The sequence below is a fragment of the Typopeltis vanoorti genome, chromosome 1 (assembly GCF_054136105.1).
Source record: "Typopeltis vanoorti isolate ZY-2024b chromosome 1, IOZ_Tvanoo_1.0, whole genome shotgun sequence".
Classification (NCBI taxonomy): domain Eukaryota; kingdom Metazoa; phylum Arthropoda; class Arachnida; order Uropygi; family Thelyphonidae; genus Typopeltis; species Typopeltis vanoorti.
The window spans coordinates 38,770,038-38,790,703 of NC_143549.1; the positions used below are offsets into that span (position 1 = coordinate 38,770,038).

General features: G+C 35.7%; 1 protein-coding gene across 1 annotated transcript in view; it reads right to left on the minus strand.

The window, feature by feature from the left end:
* The window catches only part of Prp18 (pre-mRNA processing factor 18), a 118,708-nt gene that overhangs the window by 64,756 nt on the left and 33,286 nt on the right, over positions 1–20,666 (minus strand). The window contains exon 3 of the mRNA XM_090415762.1: positions 16,103–16,177. Within this exon, the coding sequence (XP_090271888.1) occupies positions 16,103–16,177 (75 nt within the window). The remainder of the gene's footprint in view (positions 1–16,102; positions 16,178–20,666) is intronic.

Sequence of the window (20,666 nt, forward strand, 5' to 3'; positions counted from 1 at the left end):
GGAGTTAGAGATGATAAAGGTGACATGAAAACAGGAGAAAAAGATATCCTTGAAGTATGGAGTAATTACTTTGAAAAACTGCTAAATGAAACAAGCAGTGATGACAGCATAGTGGTAAAAAACACTGACCAGGCATGCACTCAGGAATACATATCCATACTTGAAGTAGAGAAAGCCATCAAATGCTTGAAATGTGGAAAGGCAGCAGGAGTAGATGATATTCGACCAGAAATGCTGAAGTATGGTGGTATAAAAGTCTTACAGTGGCTGCACTGCATAGTTCAGAAAGCCTGGACAGAGGGAAGAATTCCCGATGATTGGAGTAGAGCTCTAATAGCACCCATATATAAAAAGGGAAATAAAACTGAATGTGAGAATTACAGAGGTATTTCCTTACTGAGTGTTCCTGGCAAGATCTATGCAAGTATACTTGAGAAACGGTTGAGAAGAATTGTGGAAGAAAAGCTTGGTGAAGAACAAGCTGGATTCAGGCCAAATAGAGGCTGTCAGGATCAGATCTTCACTTTACGACAAATAGTCGAGAAAGCATGGGAATATAACAAAGATCTGTATTTAAGTTTTGTCGATTTGGAAAAGGCATATGATATGGTGCCAAGAGAGAAGCTATTCAATACGCTGCAGTTGTATGGTGTCAATGGGGCATTATATCAAGCAATACTTCGTCTTTATTTGAGTTGTAAGTGAGCAGTTAGAATTGAAGGAAGTACAGGAAAATGGTTTAATGTTAAATCTGGTGTGAGACAAGGATGTACATTATCCCCTCTGTTATTCATTATCTATATGGATCACATTATGAAGGAAAGTGGTATTAAACCTGATATCAAAATTGGAGATGTTAATGTCAGCTCTTTGCTTTTTGCGGATGATGTTATACTTCTAAATAAATCCGCTACAAGTCTGCAAGATTCTCTGACTAAATTGAATAGCTGTTGTAATAGATATGGTATGAAGGTCAGTAATAAAAAGATAAAGACAATGAAAATAGGCAGAATCATTGAAAATGTCAACTGTGTTTTGAATGGAGAACCTGTGGAACAAGTAAAACATTTCAGCTACTTAGGCACAATTTTTACTGAAGATGGTAAATTAAATATAGAAATAGACAACAGAATCAGCAAAGCTGGTATGGCGGGAAGTCAATTGAATAAATTCATATGGAATAAGAGAGAAATTAGTCAGAACACTAAATTAGCTGTATACAAGACAGTGTTCAAACCAGTTTTAACTTATGGATCTGAGAGTTGGGTCAGAAGTAAAACACTTGACAAAAGACTAGAGACCACAGATATGAGAGTCCTGAGAAAGATTAGAGGCGTGAACAGATGGCATCAATGGCAATATCATATTAAAAATGAGGATATTAGGAAAGAACTTGACATTGTCAGCATCCAGGAATGCGTTAGCAGAGCTAATCTCAGGTGGTATGGTCACTTAAATAGAATGGGAGAGGAAAGATTAGCAAAACAAGTGTTCTCTGCCAGGTTGGCAGGAAAACGACCCAGAGGAAGACCAAGATATAGGTGCATTGATACGGTACAAAGTGCCTTAGACGATAGAAATATAAGATCTGATAATGTTGGAGTCTTGACAAGTAACAGACTGATTTGGAGGAAAATTGTAGATAGGAAGTTAGTAATGATGTAAATTTTTCATGTAGTACTATCATATCCTGTACACCCCTTGAGGGTACATGACAGGAATTTGATGATGATGATGATGATGTTATATCGAAACCGCGTTGAACAAGGTTTACTACAATTTGTAAACTGCGCTGTATAAGTGCTACGTTATATGAGGGTTACCTGTAATTATTCCAGCACACGTGTTTTTGTCTCTATAAATTCTTCACTACGAGTGTAAAAGAAGCAAATGCTGTGGGAGGTATATAAGGAGAAAGGTAACCAGCAAATTCATGAACAGTACAAGATTCAGGCAAGAAAGGCAAAATAGGAGAATCTAGACGAGCAGGGTAAAGGAAATCCCAAAGAGTTCTTTCATTACATGAAAGAAAGAGGAAGAATGACTATGAAAGATTAACTTTAATGAGTTATGATGGTCATGGGGTGACAGAAGCAGATAAAATAGTTGAGTCACTGATCGACCACTTTGCAAGGGTATATCATCCAAGTGAGGTTACTGCTTTAACATGTAACAGACACTAATGTGGGCACAGAGGTCGATGAATTGGAGGTGCTTAGGATATTGAGAATCTTGAATCTCTATGTAAATACAGCTCTTGGGTTAGATGGGGGGATATAAGCTAGGGTTGTGAGAATGTGCAAAGGAACTGGCAATGCCTCTGACTAGGCTGTTTAAGTCTCAGCTCTGGCAGAGTTTAAAGGGAGTGGAAAGAGGGCAAAATAATTCCCTTGTATATGGGAAGTTATAAGACTGCAGTAGCAAATTTTAAACCAATCAGTATCAAAGCAAAAACAGGTGATTAGTGGTGTGCTGCATGGTTCAGTGCTGGGACCACTACTGTTTAATTTGTACAAAAATGATACAGGAAATAACCTGAAAGGAAATATTCAGTTGTTTGCTGATGATGCGAATTAGGTAGAGTAATAGTTAATCAAGGCAAAGTGGAGAGCTTGCAGGTTGATTTAAATATGGAGAAATATAAAGTTATGCTGCATTATTGTTCAACATTATGAGAGAAGGTCACTACCCAGACCGGTTTCGACCTTTTTTGAGGTTTCATCAATGAGCAGGTAGACCTAGTTAATACCAAGTTTGTAGCAAACAGAACTTACATCCCTTCTATGAGAATTGCCAAGAGGTATCCTATTAAATTACTAATTATAATGAAGAGCCAAAGGCTTCAATTTGGCAACATGAACTTATTTAAGTTAAGGGATATTATATCCCATATTGTTTCTTAGCCAAATAAGAAACTCAAAGAGTTTCATGCCGAATATAGAAACTATATAAAGTTTGGCGATTCCAAGCGTAAGCAAATACCTGGATAGTGCAGCACCTGACCCTTGAAGGTAGTGCAAGCTGAGGCAACTCATAGAAAGGGTGGAACAAGCTCCGATCACTATTCTTGATATTTACCCATAATGTGAACTTAACTCCTAGGAGCTGTATTATTGTTCAACATTATGAGAGAAGGTCACTACCCAGACCGGTTTCGACCTTTTTTTTTGAGGTCTCATCAGTGAGTAGGTAGACCTAGTTAATACCAAGTTTGTAGCGAACAGAACTTACATCCCTATTCGGCTAAGAAACAATATGGGATATAATATCCCTTAACTTAAATAAGCTCATGTTGCCGAATTGAAGCCTTTGGCTCTTCATTATAATTAGTAATTTAATAGGACACCTCTTGGCAATTCTCATAGAAGGGATGTAAGTTGTGTTTGCTATAAACTTGGTATTAACTAGGTCTACTTACTCACTGATGAGACCTCAAAAAAGGTCGAAACCGGTCTGGGTAGTTACCTTCTCTCATAATGTTGAACAATAATACAGCTCCTAGGAGTTAAGTTCACATTATGGGTAAATATCAAGAATAGTGATCGGAGCTTGCTCCACACTTTCTATGAGTTGCCTCAGCTTGCACTACCTTCAAGGGTCAGGTGCTGCACTATCCAAGTATTTGCTTATGCTTGGAATTGCCGAACTTTATATAGTTTCTATATTCGGCATGAAACTCTTTGAGTTTCTTATTCGGCTAAGAAACAATATGGGATATAATATCCCTTAACTTAAATAAGTTCATGTTGCCGAATTGAAGCCTTTGGCTCATTATAATTAGTAAAGTTATGCATTTTGGGATAAACAGGTTAAAAGCTATGTTAAAGATATTGTTATAAAAATGATGGATACAACTACTGTGCTAAAGCAAAACTTTAATTAATATAAACCAAAATGAACACTCGACATTTTGACCCTCATAGGAAGGTTGAAACGTTGAGTGTTCATTTTGGTTTATATTAACTAAAGTTTTACTCTAGCACGGTAGTTGTCTCCATAATTTTTCACAATGTATTTCTGATCATTGTGTAAGCATGAAGGAAAGGACATACTGCTAAGATAGCCCATAAGATTACTTGGCTATTGAAGAGCACATTAACAAGTAGAAATGAGGAAGTTATTCACACATATATAGATATGTGGGCATATCAAGGCCTTTATAAAGCCTTGATATGCCCACATCTGGATTACTGTGCTCAAGTCTTGTCTCCTGGGTTTCTTGGGGATGATGAAGCGTTGAGAGAATTCTGAGGTAAGTGACCAAGATGGTGAGTGGCCTGTTTCCTATGAGGATATATATTGAAGGTGTGTGGATTGAAGAAGTTAGCTGATAGGAGAAAAAGAGGGGATATGATAGAAACATTTAAATTGCTTAAAGGGTTTTATAGGATTGATGCAGAGGAGCTGTTTTAGTACTTGGCTAGAGGGGCCAGAACAATATGAGGACTAGATTTTTTTATTTGGAGAGTTGCGAATGAGTGGAATGGGTTGCCAGTGTCAGTTGTGAGTGCTTTGTCTGTTAATGGGTTCAAGGAGAGGTATGATAGCTTGTGTGGATAGTTTGGGTCTCCCCAAACTATCCACACAATCTATTATACTGTCTTTGGACTCCATGGAGGTGCCAGTACAATAATAATAATTAACACTATCATAACAGACCAAAGGATGACAACAAATAAAAAATAAAAGTAAAAAATGATATTTTCAGTCAGCTGCAAGTAGCTAAAAATAATAATATAACTGGAAGACAAGCAAAGAGGTATTGAATAATGCAACTAAGGTAGGATCCATAATTCAAGTCAATCTCCTATAATCCTCTATAAGTCAACTAACAATGTAACCTTCAGATCAGCACTCCTCTTTTTATTGACTCTCTGCTTGTATTCTTTCAAATTACATCTTCAACTATTTGCATCAAACTATATATATATATTTATAATTTTTTTTTTCTTAACCAGTTTCGTAATCTATTTTCTAACCAGTCATCGGCCTACCAACAGTAGTGGATGCAGACTATCTCTGGTCATGATAAACAGCACATACAAAGAATGTATATGTTTGTAGCCTAACTCTTAAATAAACCATATGTTGAGACATGCTATATTTCCTTGATATTAATCCTCACCTTTTCTTTCTTTTTTTAGTTTAAATAGTTGTCAAAAATGCCTTGCAGAATGACAGATAGAGCTGTAATGAAATGTTTTTATTTGAAACTTATCGTTAAAAGAGATAAATAACAAAATTTCAAAAATATTAAGGAATAATACCTATCTATACTCCGTTAAAAAAAACTGGGCGTAGCAGAATTTGAAAGAGAAAAATCCCAAGATTAAATAGGATGGATATACCAATTGTAGTCATCTCAGGAGAAAGGAGTACACTGATTTAATCAATCAGATGATGGAAAGTAGAAAAATTGCTGTTTCAGAGAAGTGATAAAATTTTAATTATTTTTAAAAATTTAATTAATTAGTTTTTAATTTAATTAAGCAGATACATAACATCTTAATGTTAATCTCCAATCAAGAAAAGTTACATATAAATAGGTCCAAACCTTTTTTGTGACCAAAAATATGAACTTGTTTTAGTTTCATAATCATATTTAGAAAAATTCAATCAAAATTAAGATATCTTTATCAGGTGACACAGAAGTGACTCCAAGCCTAGTGCTGTTGTAAATCACTAACTACTTTGGCTCTGAAATGAATATCATTAATCCAATCACTATTAGATGTGCTCAATAACACAGCCAGCCAAACATGAAGCATTAAATCACAATAGTAAAATCAAATTTGGCACAACAGCTGTATTGCTTAAGGTTCTTGAGAAATTCTGACACACTATAGTAAAATGAAATAGTTGGAAGGGATTTCTGCAAGATTTTGCATTGTTTATATCAGCGCTTCCCAAACTGTGGGCCGCGGCCCCCTTGGGGGCGGCCGTGAAATAATGAAAAATTTTAAATGTTTTAAGACTAAGTATATTTTTTTTTATTTTAAAAGAAACGTATTTAACTTTTATTTCTTTTTTGTTATTTTTTATATTTTAATGGAAAAATTCACACATTGGTGTTGGTTCACAAACTTTGCTTCCTGCGTATTTCGGTGCTTAACGAATATTAGTAAATATTGCTTATTCATATGTTTCATTTCAAAGCAGTGGTTAATTGTATTTACTTCGAGTGCTCTCCAGGGAAGCTCCAAATCTTTCTGTCCCTTTCATAACGCGTTCATAATCAGGGACTATTGATATTGACTTTATATACATATCAAAACTCGTTTTATATTATCACTGTCATCTGAGCTAGTTTTCTGTTACCAATAAAAGTTTCGCATATACTTCACACATGAAAAAAAGCTTAAACAAGTTCATGTGGGGATATAGTAACTCGCTTGCAGTGGTAAACAACACGCCCTCCCTAAGAGCCGCTATACTGCAGAGGCAATAAAAATAAGCACTTTTATTATGCCAGTGAATAAGGTATGAGGAGTCTGTGTAATATATTTCTCAACAAATAGTGCAATTAGAGACAACTGGGATAAAAACACACTAATTAATGAATCACATGCCCCCTTATACAGAAACTATGCTGTATAGACTGAAACAAAACCATATGTTGCATGGGCAAACACAGTATCTAACTAAAAACTATCGTTATTAATTAGATGTATGCGAGTTCGATTTCCCAAGGCAGGCAATAAAATTCAACTGAACGTGTTAAAATTCGTAAAAATGTTAAAACTAAGTAATATATATATATACAGGGTGTTCGGGATAAATTTGACAGTTTCGTAAGGAAAAAGAAAATCTTCTTTGTATCTATTAAATTTAATGAATTGACAAAAAAACATTACAGGCAGAGTTAATTACAATACTATCAACAAGATTTACTCAAAATAACCACCATTAGCATCGATCACAGCTTCAATTCTGCTTCGGAACCTCGAACAAGCTGATGCTACAGTCTCCCTGGGAAGGGTCGCAAAAACTGTTTTAATTTTATCCATTAACTGGGCTTTTGTATTACTGGAAGTGCGATTGGTGTCTTTTTCAACTGCGCCCCATACAAAATAATCCATGGGGTTAAGGTCCGGGGAGTTTGGAGGCCAAACATTTGGACTGGTGAAGTCGTAGAAATTTTCAGACAACCATTTTTGACTTTTCCCAGAGGTGTGGCAAGGGGCCGAATCCTGCTGCCATACATACGGCCTACCATTGGCTACCCTTGTTATCCAGGGCTTGACTACAGTTAGCAACTCCACGAACAAAGCCCGAATTCCAATGCCAGGGTTCTTCAACACCTGTTCCTGCAGATTTGCGAGGAATTCTGCTGTACGAACGCAATCAGATCGTCTGCTAGGGATCTTTCTTCTTGCTACATCCTCGTAGTCACCATTGCAAGTCTCTAGTTCATGCCTGATTGTTTTTACTGTATTCAGGGAGCATTGGGCAGCAGTCGTAATATCCTTATTTTGATGGCGGGCACAAATCATCATGATACAAGTTATTCTCTTCCATGATTCAGGTGGGTTCCAGCTATCCATCCTTTCTGACATCTTGTATATGAATGAAGAAGGGTCCAAACTTTTAAATGAAGAGAAGTGTGTGTTAATACATGTAACTTACGGAAAAATATAATTAATTATAAATATGTCAAATTTATCCCGAACACCCTGTATATATATATATATATATAATGAATGTTATGGCAGTTTCACATATGGAATTCTGTTGAAGAGAGTTAGCATTTCAACTCAATTGTCAGCTATGATTTTATCTTTCGGTTGCGCGATCTTTTGTTAATACCGCACCAATCATATGCACATTTTAATAAACAGACTGCCTTTGCTGTCTGTTTCGCGTTAGGCTTAATTACTGTAAAAAGTCACAAAAGTTAAAAATCTTCCTGGTCCGTGGGGGGGGGGGGGGGGATTCCCTTATTCAGGTAATATTCACTAATTTCATGTTATCAGTCTGTGGTGTGCCAGTATTGGTAAGTGGTGATATTATTTGATCTATTCTACATTAAAAAATTTAACCCTGAGATGGATAAGTGGTTGATAAAAAATAAAAAATTCCCGCGAACAATCAGAAGCAGCAGAAACAGACTAAAAAAAAAAAGGACAGTATTTCATATTTTACCAGAACAGCCGCATCGTCTTCAGAACCAAACGGTAAGAGGCAAAAAATTTAATATATGCATTTGATTTTTGCAATATTTGCTGTGTATGTTTTGTATTGAATATAAATACAATAAATATTATAATAATATATCTCTATTACGATTTTTTTTTCGAAGGGGGCCGTGAAATATTTTAATTTTTGCAAAGGGGGCCCTGATATCCAGAAGTTTGGGAAGCACTGGTTTATATGACTCCAAATGAATTCAGACAATATATATACATATATATAGTCAAACTTTATTGTAACGAGGATGAAAATAATGAGATCACAGTTGTAATGAGCAACAAGCCATAATGATTTTAATTTACATATTCCCATATAATTGCTCACTTTTATAACGAGTATACTACATGAATACTATTATTATTATTATTATTATTATTCAGGCCTCCATGGAGTCAAAAGACTCATCGTGGGAGGTCCTTCCTAAGAACATAAAGTCTGTCAAGAATCATCGAGGGGAGATTCCCCTAAGAAACACAAAGTCTATCATACCACTCCTCAAACTCATTGACCGTTCTCGCTCTCACCACTCCATCAGGCAATGCATTCCACGGTTCAACCACCCTCCACGCAAAGAAACCACTCCTCACCCTCTTGCTCACAGTTTCCTTTCGTAACTTCCAGGGATGGCCTCTTGTCATCACTCCTTCCCGCTGTTCAACCAAGCGAAAGAACTCCCCAGTGTCAACCCTGTAACCACCTCTCAACAGTTTAAAAGTCTCAATCATATCACCTCTCCTTCTATCCACCAAACTCTGCAGTCCACATTCCCTCAGCTGATCCTCATAACTATCCTTGTACAGTCCTGAAACCATCTTTGTCATCCGTCTTTGTATCCTTTCCACAGTTAATTTATCCCCTTCAAATCCTGGAGACCAAATCTGAGAACAATAGTCCAAGTGTGGTCTGATCAGAGACTTATACAACGGAATGATAACCTTCTTATCACTGCAGGTCAGTGTCCTTCTCATAATTGCAGCAATCCTCTGTGTTACCTTCACCACCTTTGCAATATGTACCCTAAACTTCAGGTTTCTATCCACCATCAACCCCAGATGTCTTGTCTCCTCTACTTCCTCCAGCATAACTCCTCCCATAGAGTATGCTGCATCCCATCGATGTTTCCCAAACCTTAAGACCTTACATTTTGCTGCATTAAACTGACACCCCCATTCACTTGCCCATCTATCTAGCTTATTCAAATCCTCTTGCAGGGCTACCACATCTGCACTATTACTAATAATCCTTCCCAGCTTTGCATCATCCGCAAACAACTGAATATCCCCTTGCAATCCACTGGCAATGTCATTGATATAAAGGTTAAACAATATAGGTCCTAGTACTGAGCCCTGTGGGACCCCACTTGTAACCCTCTGCCTCCTTGAAACTGCTCCACCATACACAACTCTCTGATACCTATCAGACAGCCAATCCTGAATCCAGTTGACCAATCTGACATCCAGACCCATGTGCTGCAACTTAAATATCAGCTTATCATGTGGCACCCTGTCAAATGCCTTTGCTAAGTCTAAGAAAATTGCAGTATATGCCTTTCCCTCATCTAATGTTCTTGTAACTTTATTATAAAAGACTAGCATATTGCTAAAACAAGAGTGCCCTTTCACAAATCCATGTTGACTCTCACAGATAACATTACCCTCATCTGCCCAATGTTGTATACGGTCCCTCACTACTTTCTCCAAGATCTTAACAACTACTGATGACACACAGACTGGCCTATAATTAGACACTTCCAGTCTGTTACCACCCTTATGCAATGGCACTATCTTACCTTCCTTCCATTCCCTGGGCACCTTTGCCGAAGCCAAACTTTCATTGAAAAGCCAGGTTAAAGGCACTGTCAGTTCCCTGGCACATTCTCTCAAAACTCGTGGTGAAATACCATCCAGTCCCAAAGCTTTACTGACATCCCGAGTACTCAGTATCTGAAACACACTCTCCTCCTGTACCTCTAAACCTCGAACCAGCCCTATCCCTCTAGCATGAAAACCGACTCCTCTAGGATGAAATACTCCAATAAAGTGTTCATTGAACAATTCCACTATGTCCTCTGCATCAGTCACTCTATTCCCATTTTTATCCCACAATATCATTCTTCCACAGTCATTTCTCCTTGTACTGGCCACATAGCTAAAAAATTCCCTAGGATTTTCTTTGGATCTTAGGGCCAACCTCCTCTCATATTCCAGTTTTGCTTTCCGTACCACACTAGTCACTCTTCTGGCCTGTGTCTTATATTCTTCATGCATCCTCCCTTCACCTGTCTCCATATATCTCTTCCATAGCCTCTTTTTCGCATGCAATTCCTGTTTAATATTGTTTATCATCCACTTTACTCCAAATTGTGTCCTCTTCTTCACTCGTGGTATACAACTTACCATTGCTGCTAACAAATATTCTTCCACAATTTCCCATGCACTAATGATATCCCAGCCTTCCAATTCCTCCCTCCATGAAACTTCCCAAAGTTGATGTCTAAGACTATTATAATCACCTGCTTTATAATTCCACATAAGTTCCCGTCTCTTTGATACTCCTGCATGTCTATTCATTTTCCAAGTCAAAACCATATGGTCACTCTCTCCAACTGGTGGGAGAGATGTCATCTCAGTTATTATCAACTCTTCTGATGCTATAACCAAATCCAAAACTCTTGAACCTCTTGTTCCCTCTGTTACATGTTGCCTAAGACATTTATCCCTCAAGAATTCTAGAAATCCCATTCCCCTATTGCTACATGCATCTTCCTCTCTCCAATTTATACTACTGTGGTTAAAATCCCCCATAACAATCATTCTTCTTGCACTTGCCAAACTTAGCTGTCTAAACATCTCCTGGTCCCCATCCTCTGTGCTCCTGGGTCTGTAGCAACACCCCACTAAATATCCTATCTTGCCTACCTCTACCTCACACCATACGCTCTCAAAATCATTTGTCTCACTTCCTTCCAAAGCCTCCACTCTTAGAGGACATAGGTCATCACTTATCATAAGCAGTATGATAAGTGATGACCATGCTTTCCCCTCCTATCCTGAAAAATGCTATACCCAGCGACTTCTATTCCTGTTATTATATCCCCTTCTGTCAACCACGTCTCAGTGATCTCAATAATTTTTGGCCAGGCTGATGCTATCTGCGCCACCAATTCCTCTCCGTTATTCCGGATGCTCCTGACATTAGTATAAAACATATAAATGCCATTGTTTCTAGACCCAGCATTATCCCTTCTAGACTCCACTGGGCTCAGTGCTACCTGACATCGTCTCCCTTCTCCCAAGTATCCATTCCCACAAGAGGCCACCCCTGCTATCATCCTCCCTGGGACTCACTGACTCGTTCAGAACAGCAATCTCTCCAGATGCCTACGTCCTTCCTCATTCAAATGTAAGTGGTCTCTCGCATACAATTCCTCTCTTTCCTCAAACGCACTCCAAGCATCCACATATACCAGTCCTCTCTTGTCACACATTCTCGCTATTATGCCATTCAATATCACTGCTCTTCTGCTCAGTTCATCATTATCATACCTAGGCAACATGCACACTATTTTTCCTCTCTCTGTCTTCTTCCGTACAGCCTCAAACAAAAATCTCATATTTCTCGCTGCCCAACTTACATTATCACTCAAATCATTTGTTCCTACCATCACAATCATCTCATCCACCGTTTCACCTCTCTTAACTGCCATAGCCACCCTTTCTATTGTTCCTCCTGGCAAACACTCCTCACGCCTCCTATCTTGAACACCACGGATCATTGAGTCGCCATACATTATACCTCTTACCATTCTCTCCTCTTCTTTCATTCCCATAGGTCTCTCTCATTCCCTCTCTTCTGCTGCTATTCTCTCTTCTAGCATTCCCATACCTCTCTCTCCTACTGTTTCCATTCTCCCCTCTTCTAGCACTCCCGTACATCTCTCTCATTCCCTCTCTCCTACTGTTTCCATTTTCTCCACTTCTAGCACTTCCATATCCCTCTCTCATTCCGTCTCTCCAACTGTTTCCATCCTCTCGTCTTCTAGCATTCCCATATCTCTCTCTCATTCCATTCTCTCCTCTTCTAGCACTTTCATATCTGTCTCTCATTCCATCTCTCCTACTGTTTCCATCCTCTTGTCTGCTAGCATTCCCATACCTCTCTCTCTCATTCCCTCTCTTCTACTGTTTCCATTCTCTCTCCTTCTAGCACCCACATACCTCTCACTCACTCCCTCTCTTCTGTTTCCTTTCTCTCCTCTTCTAACACTCCCAAATTTCTCTCTCTCCCCCACTCTGATTCGGCTTGCATTTATCTCTTCCATTCTCCTAATCTTATCTTTCATACTTCTGCTCTCATTCACAAGACATTCCACCTCCTCTTTCAGCTCATCTATCTCCCTCTGCAGGTCAGTCACTCTTAATCGAAATTCACTCTCCCAAACAAAACCATCTCCTAAACTTTCACAGTCATTCACGCCTTCCACACTATCAACTATTATTTTCTCATTCATACATATATTTTTTTCATTCTCTCCTATCACGCTACTTGTCTTCCTACATTCATTCCCCATTCCTGGAGTAATAAGGTTGGATATTGATAATTCGACACTTATTTCCTCCCACTGCCTGCATTTTGCACACATACTCTCTCTTTAACAAGCCATATATCTAATTCTCGAGACGCATACATGCCACAAAGTCCTTTATGATATTTCTTATAATCGAGTTCTTAAATGGTGGAGGACTTGGTGATACGCCACTTGCAACTGCAGCTGAATCCGCCATCATTGCTTACTGCCGAGTAGCGTAATCGTTAATTATTCAATTAATAAATTCCATTAAATAAATAGAAAAAAGTACAAACAATTACAAGCAAAACAAAACATTTAAGTACACTAAATAAAATGAAATATAACTAAATACAGTAATGAAAACTTAGCTTCGTTTTGTCTTCTACCGTTATGCATTTGATTCTCTCCAGTCTAGCCTCTGTCCTCCAGCCCCACTTTACCCAAACAGTGCCATGAGTATAAAATTAGTTAACAATGAACTCTTCCATAGGACTCATGTCCAAAAGAAAGCATCACTTGGATTTGTGAAAAAGTTAAAATTATTCATGAGGTTGAACATGGTGTGAAAACAATGTAAAAATTTTGGTAACACACAGTTCTTGGAATAGATAAAAATGAAAGGATTGGCTAAGCTTTTATGACCACCTGCATTGGATTACTGGATGGTTTATAATCTAATCTTGTCCTTAGGGAACAACCCCTCAATACCTATCTCTCCAGTCTAGCCTCTGTCCTCCAGCCCCACTTTACCCAAACAGTGCCATGACTATAAAATCAGTTAACAATGAACTCTTCCATAGGACTCATGTCCAAAAGAAAGCATCACTTGGATTTGTGAAAAAGTTAAAATTATTCGTGAGGTTGAACATGGTGTGAAAAATGTTGAAGTGTGCAAAACATTTTCTTTGTCCTCTTCAACAGTACAGGCAGTGATGAAAAATAAAGATGTTTATATAACACTACCAGAAAGCACATAACTGAAACAAAAAATTTCAGAAGGCCCAGGCTTACAAATGTTGATGAAGCAATGCTTTAGTGGTTCACTACAGAAAGAAGTGCTGGATTCTCAATAGGCAGTCTGATCTTGAAGGCTAATGTGGAAAAATTTGCTAAACAATTTGGACGTGATATTGTATGTAACTATCAAAGCATGGTATTTCCAGTAGTGATGTATGGATGTGAAAGCTGCATTAATTTTTTGAAAGTTTATTTTTCACTTGGTTAGACTATAATAAATTTAGTTTAATCCTTTATCCAAGTGTGAGCAAACAAAGTTTGTACCTGAAAGTATCTTCAGGACTGGGGTAAGGTAGTACAACACCAGGCAACTCGTTGCAAAGGTGGAGCAAGATAACATCACTTCTATCTCAGTATCTCCCATAATGCAAAACACATCTCCTTGCAGATAAGTATAATGTTATGCATTAAGGGAAGGGCCACTACCCCGACTAGTTTCGACCTTTACTGAGGTCTCCTCAGTGGGAGCCAGACCCAAGTGGAGATACCAGGCAGAAGCATTAGCAAAGTCATCTCTACCTATAGGACTTACCAATAACTTACAGTTGCTGAAAGAAAATGCAAGAGGCTATGTGGGATGGAGAGCTTTTGTTCACAAGATCACCAAGAGTCGAAAATGACTAGATGGCACATAACAACAACTGTATGTAACAACAGTTTGATGGATAATTGAAATTGTGTTTATCATTAAATAGTAGAACAGAGAAATAAACTATGTTTAGTATTAAGTGTAAGGTTTTAAAATTATTGAAAAATAAAGTGTTCAATATTATGTGTATTGTAGTTTATACAAGAATATTCATACAAATAATATCTAGGTATGTAATTTTTTTTTCTGTAATACTTTTTTTATTTGAAACAATCTATTTTTTATCAAGTTATTGAGAATTTAAAAAAATAGGCATAGATTTAACTCATCACTGATAGAGTGAGTGATGATTGTAACAAGGAAATTTTGTTGGCCCCCTATAGCATGTTATAACCTAGCTCAAGTGTATTTCTGTTTATGTTGTCATAAGAATTTCAACCTATTTAGACAAAATACACAAAAGTAATGGGTGGAGTAGAGTATTTCCTTTATCAGTTCAATAATATTTCATATTATTGAACTGATTTGATCAAATTTTTAGCACAGCTTCAAAACTTCAATCCCATTGGACTAAAGCAACATTGGGGCGATCATGTTTTATGCAGATATATCTATAAGTCGCAATGCTTGAACAAATTTCTGGAATAAAGTTTCTGGCACCACTTTTATTCAATTCAACTGTGATAATTATGTCACTATATGAGAATGCAACATTCAACAAATTTCACTAATTTATTCCCTAAATGTTTTATCTATTTCAATAAAAATAAATAAAATTGTATTTTATAAAAAATTAAGTAAAAAAAAAAAAAGTGAGCTGTAATTTGAAATAATACATTTTTAAAACTACAATTGCATTTTATGATAATTTCTCCCTGATTAATGAAATCTAGTATTAAGAAATTGCCATTAAAATTCATTTATATAGATGATTTTAATAGCAAAATTGAACAGAATAAAATTGTGTATAACGAAGACATAACATTCAACTATTTCAATAATCAATCAACTATACAACAGTGCCATTTCAAAACATGTGTTTTATGGTTGTAATGCATTCCTTAATTATGACTCATTATTTCTGAACTTATGATTAGTTCCTTCTCTGAACTTTTTTTTTTTAAAGCAATCTATTGATAGTTAAGGTATCATGAAATTCTACTATTACACTATGACTTTCTGGAAGAATTGAGCAAATGCATCTAAGTTATCTGATTTCAAACTACACTGTAAATTTCTCCTTTAATTTTATTCTCAAAATCTGCTAATTCATGCAACCATAACTGGATTTTCTGGTGTTTATAATTTATATTACATTATAACACTATATCTGTTGTTTGTGATTTGTATTATTACATTCAAATATGTTTTGTGACATAATAATACAGAAGATATCTCATTATTTTTTCCCCTATTCTACTTTTTTTCCCTTCTTTAATTATTAAAATGCTCAAAAAAGTTTTACATATAACAGTAGTTCCTCCAAGCACTGAAGAGTCAATATAATTTTTTAAAAAATAAAATTCGTAACATATTCTATATCTATTTTTTTGTGTAAACAAATGCCATATATAAACTATGGCACTTATCCTTTTGAAGAGAGCTCTGTAAGTGTTTTAAAACAATCTACTGCACATGAAAATTAAAATTTTCATGTGCAGTAGATTTTTTTTTTTTTTTTTTTTAAATTCTACATTAATTATAAATTTTTTTAAATTCTACATAATTTAGCTTACCTCTTTACGGGGCAAAACTCTTTCCTCCTGTGAATTCTTTGCCATGTCAGATTCTTGAAGTTTTGCTCTATTATACTAGACAAGAGAAAGCAAAAAACACACATATATTATGCCACTTTTTTTTGATGAAGTTCAGATATTGATGGGCATCTATATTTGAAATTGTTACACTATTCCACATAATTAAAAGGCAGTGGGGTTAAGGATTATTACTTAAAAATTCAATATTTCAAGAAGGGTAGTAAAAATCACGAACCACTGTTGGCAAAACCTATACGTTTCACTCATTCACTGCTCTCCATACATACAAAATCAACTTTTCACTTTCACATGATTCTTATACAGATAACTTCCATTCTTCCAGTGTCTACTGCCCTATACAATATTTCCCCTATTTTTCCATTTGACAAGTTCTCACCAACTAATGTCTCAATTATATCTCAATCATCTTCCTCCTCTCATGTTTGTCAAGGGAACTCTTGTCAAATATAAGGGGAGGAAGATGTGTGTTGAATCCTGAATCCACAAAGAAGTGACCAGATGTTCAAACACAAATGTAGATGTGGCCTGATCACTGCCTTAATACTATGGCACTTATCACTGCCTTATTCCTGCAAGCTGGAATCCCAATTCATCTACCTAAAACACAAACTTAATTTCAATTCTCTAGTAATAACATCACATCAATGTTTTTTGCCGTTACTCTTCCAAGTTCGGCATCATCAGTAAACAAATGAATATCTCCTCCCATACCTTGGCATATATATATATATATATATATATATATATATCAAGGTATAAATTATGCAACAGTGATCTTAAAAGACAACCCCGTTACTTGTCACCATTCACTTTCAAAACATTGCACTCCTTACACAACCAACTTTATAACTTCTATTAGTCAATCATCTCCACTTCAATTGTCAACAGTAGTTTGTCATGTAGTATTCTATCAAATTCCTCTGCAAAGTCTAGAAAAATTGTATAAGAGGGCTCCAGAAATAAAACTTGTTTTGTTTCTGGAGTTTTGTTTTGTTTTTGAATCCACTAGCCATAATAAAATTTCACTTGCCCAAGGTATGCTTTATATAAATATTAATGGTTTAAAAACTAAATATTATGATAACAAAACAAAGTAATAAATTCTTTAATTCTCACTACATATTACATGTAATTATACAAAAATATCATCATCATAAAGCTAATTCCTGATATAGACCATATTGGTCTATTCCGGTCTTGTTAACCATCTAATAACCTTTACTGAGGTCTACCTGGCCTTCTCTTCCCAACTGGTTGATATTTTATTATTTTATACAAAAATATCCTTTCCTTTAATGTGGATTTTAAAATGTGCAGCTTATCACAGTTGTTTTGTTTTTTTTCACTAAATGTTTACGATGAGGGGTGAATTTATATACATTATTCATAAATAATAATTTAATATCAACATGTAGCTTCCTCAGTAAGAGGGTGCAGCACCATGTCCTTCCAGTTCTCTCTGTTGGTGGCTTTCCTTTTTGTTTCTGGATAGCAATGTGATCCTGTCCATGATCTTATATCTTCAAACCATGCCCTTCATTTTTTACTTCTTGATCCTTTTCCCATAATTTTTTCTTCTAAAACTGCTAGTATCCTCTGTCCCGCCAAACCTCTTAGTATGTCCTGCCAATCTCATCTTTCTCTGGAAAATTTCCTGTAATAAATATCTCTGTGTTATCATTCTCTGTACGACATCTGTATTTCTTGCATAATCTGTCCATGAGATTTTCAGAGCTCTCCTATAGCACCACATTTCAAAGGCATTATCTGTTGTCTTACTCTCTTCTTGAATATCCAGGTCTCACTTCCATATGTGAAAACTGGTAATATGCAGTGAGAAGAATTCATTACTTTGTTTTATAACATTTAGTTTTTAAACCACCTATAATATTTATATAAAGCAGACCTTGGGCAAAGAGGATTTAAGTCGTATTTCTGGAGCCCTCACACAATTTTTCTAGATTTTGCAAAGGAATGTTCTTATCATTCTTTTCTTTGTCTCGATACCCACAGAACTTCTAAGCAGATCTTTATTTTTCCAGAAGGCATCTTTAGCTATGGCTGTTCTTATTTTTACTTCTTTATCTTGCTTTCCATCTGCAGTAAAGTAGGTGCCTAAATATTTGTATTCTGTTGTATGTTCAATTTGCATATTGTTTACGAATATTTCTGGCTTGGATCTATTTTCTTTTGAGATTTTCATAAATTTGTCTTTTTTGCATTTATATCTAATCCCAACTCTTTACCTTCTTCAATTAGTAGCTGCAGTAGATTGATTAATTTGTTTCTGTTTTCTGCTATTAGAATGGTATCATCAGCATATCTAAGATTGTTGTATTTTATACCATTGATACTAATTCATATTTTTTGTTTTTCAATCTTTTTCATCACTGCCTCACTATAGATATTAAATAAATTTGGTGAAAGGATACAATCTTGTCTAACTCCTATTTTTATTTTCACTTCAGAAGTCTCATTGTTAAACAGCTGCATTTTCTGTTTGGTGTAAATCATTTTTATAATATTAAGTACATGATCTTCTAATTTATTTAATATACTGAACATTTTATTATGTTTAATCTGGTCGAAGGTCTTCTGAAAGTCTATGAAGCATATGAATATGTTCCTATTTCTTTCAAGTGATCTTTCTATTAGTATTTTTAGTTCCAGGATAGCATTAATGGTTCCCATTCCTCTTCTGAAGCCTTTCTGTTGTTCATTCAATTCACCGATTAAGGCTCTTTCAATTTCTTTGTTAACAATAGTTAAAATAATTTTAGATGTATGGGATATTAGGCTCAAAGTTCTGTAATCCTCACAATTTTGTGCATTATTTTTCTTTGGAATTGGTATGCAGATAGATGTTGTAAAATCTTCATGTAATTCTATTGTTTTATAGATGTCCTGAATGGATTCCACTGGATTTATTATTAGGACGATTCTTACTTATGTGTGTTGTATCTCCTTTCTTGTCGGTAGAATGGTATCTGTTGCTACATTTAACTTGTAGGTACCATGAATCATCTATCATGTTACCATTATCATCATCATAGAGATCTGATAAGTACTCCACCATCTTCTATTTATCTTTTCCTTATCAATGATTATGTTCCCATCTTTGTCCTTGATGTTATTAGACTGTGTACATTTTGCTTTTCCATTAAGTTCTTTCACTTTCAGAAATGCTTCTCTGGTTTTGTTCTTGTTTTGTAATTCTTCTATCTCTGTGCACTGCCTATTTATCCAGTTTTCTTTCAATCTCCTGCATAACTGTTTGATTCTTTTATCCACTGTTTTATATCTTAATCTTTCTTTTTCGTTTGCTCCTCTTTTCCATGTTCTTCTTTCATCAATAAGGTCAATTACTTCTTGTGTTAACCATGGTTTTTTCTTTCTTTCTTCATGTTTATTGATGTGGTTTTAGCAAATGTTCATTTTCATTTTACTCAACCGTGCAAAAAGGGCAGTTCTGAAACATTTTCATTAAATTTTGATTTTACTATTGGATTTTGTATCATCTGCAGATCCCATTTTAGGGGTTGTTTTCTTTTAATTTTCTTTATTGTTTTCAAGCAAATATTCATCTTCATTAAGACCAGTCTATGATCAGACCCACAGTCAGCACTTGGCATCACCTTTAAGTTATGTATTCCATTGAATTTACTCACCACAATATAGTCTAATTAATTTTTGTATCTTCTATACGGACTTTCCCATGTGTATCTTGCTGTTGGTTTTTGCTCAAAATAAGTGTTAGTTATGATGAGACTGTGCTTGTTACAGAAATCAATCAGTTTTTGTGCTCTGTCATTACGAATTCCAAGTCCAAATGGACCCACATGTGTAGATGTTCTCTCTGATCCAATTTTTGCATTATAGTCACCCATAGTGCAAATAACTCAATTTTTCTTGCCTCCAACTTCCTTTATACACTATTCCATTTCATCATGCATGTTATCTATTTCTGCTTCCTCATTCTGTTCTGTAGGAGCATATATTTGAATGATCAGCATATCTCTAGGTTTAGAATTCACTAGAATTGACAAAATCATCATGTGATTTTTTGATGCCATGCATGTTTTTATTTTTCTTCTTCTCTACAGTGAACGCTATACCTCTCCTTGATATTTCCCCACCTGGTATATACTTTATATACCTTGTCATTTGGAAGTTTCGACTCAAAATCCAATGATCTTTCCAAAAGGTTTCACTTATTCCTAGTATACTAATATTCATTGCTACATTATCCACTGTTCCAGGCATATTGAGACTACCAGGTCTTTATTTCTAATTTAATAGGAAATACAATAAAATTCACAAAAACAACAAGAAAGTAAGTAATACTTGCTTTGAAGCCAGACCCACCTTTCACAGTGTACTCAATCACATAATCCAGTCTGGCTTGTCTTTGTAAGATAATTGTATTCTTTAAATAACAATATTAAAAAAGCCTTTTAATTATGTAAAATGTTCAAGTTTTTAATTACAAGAAGCTAATTCATATTATGAGCTGTAAAAATCA